Source organism: Eimeria mitis, genomic scaffold, assembly GCF_000499745.2.
Source record: "Eimeria mitis Houghton genomic scaffold, Emh_scaff826, whole genome shotgun sequence".
Lineage (NCBI taxonomy): Eukaryota > Apicomplexa > Conoidasida > Eucoccidiorida > Eimeriidae > Eimeria > Eimeria mitis.
The window spans coordinates 4,741-5,218 of NW_013576068.1; the positions used below are offsets into that span (position 1 = coordinate 4,741).

Consider the following 478-nt stretch of genomic DNA (forward strand, 5'->3'; position numbering starts at 1 on the left):
TGCCTGTACACACACAAACCCCAAACCCTAAACCCTAAACCCTAAACCCTAAACCCTAAACCCTAAACCCTAGATATAAAAATCTAGGGCAATGAGGGTATATATAAAAGCGCAATAAAAACGGGAGTGTTTATCTACTGAAGGGTTTACACTTTTATAGTTTCTATATAAACATTCCTAGGGTTTAGGGTTTAGGGTTTAGGGTTTAGGGTTTTACTCTTGGTACTGCTGCGCCCCGCGGTGACCCCGGCCAGCCCCCGCCCGGCTGAAATCTCGTACACTCTGGCCAAACAAAACTCGAAACAAATCCTGCAGCAGCAGCAGCAGCAGCAGCAGCAGCAGCAGCAGCAGCAGCAACAGCAGCAGCAGTATAAAATAAATAAAAAGTAAAAAGCAGCAAAAAAAACCAAAAAAAAAACCAAAAAAAAAAAAAAAAAAAAAAAAAAAAAAAAAAAAAAAAAAAAAAAAAAAAAAAAAA

General features: G+C 38.9%; 1 protein-coding gene across 1 annotated transcript in view; it reads right to left on the minus strand.

Annotated features, from left to right (window-relative positions):
- Positions 1 to 213: 213 nt before the first annotated feature.
- EMH_0023200 (DnaJ domain-containing protein, putative) overlaps positions 214 to 478 on the minus strand; it is a gene marked incomplete at both ends in the record, with an annotated part of 3,524 nt that continues 3,259 nt past the window's right edge. Inside the window, one exon of the mRNA XM_013502087.1 lies at positions 214 to 282. Within this exon, the coding sequence (XP_013357541.1) occupies positions 214 to 282 (69 nt within the window). The remainder of the gene's footprint in view (positions 283 to 478) is intronic.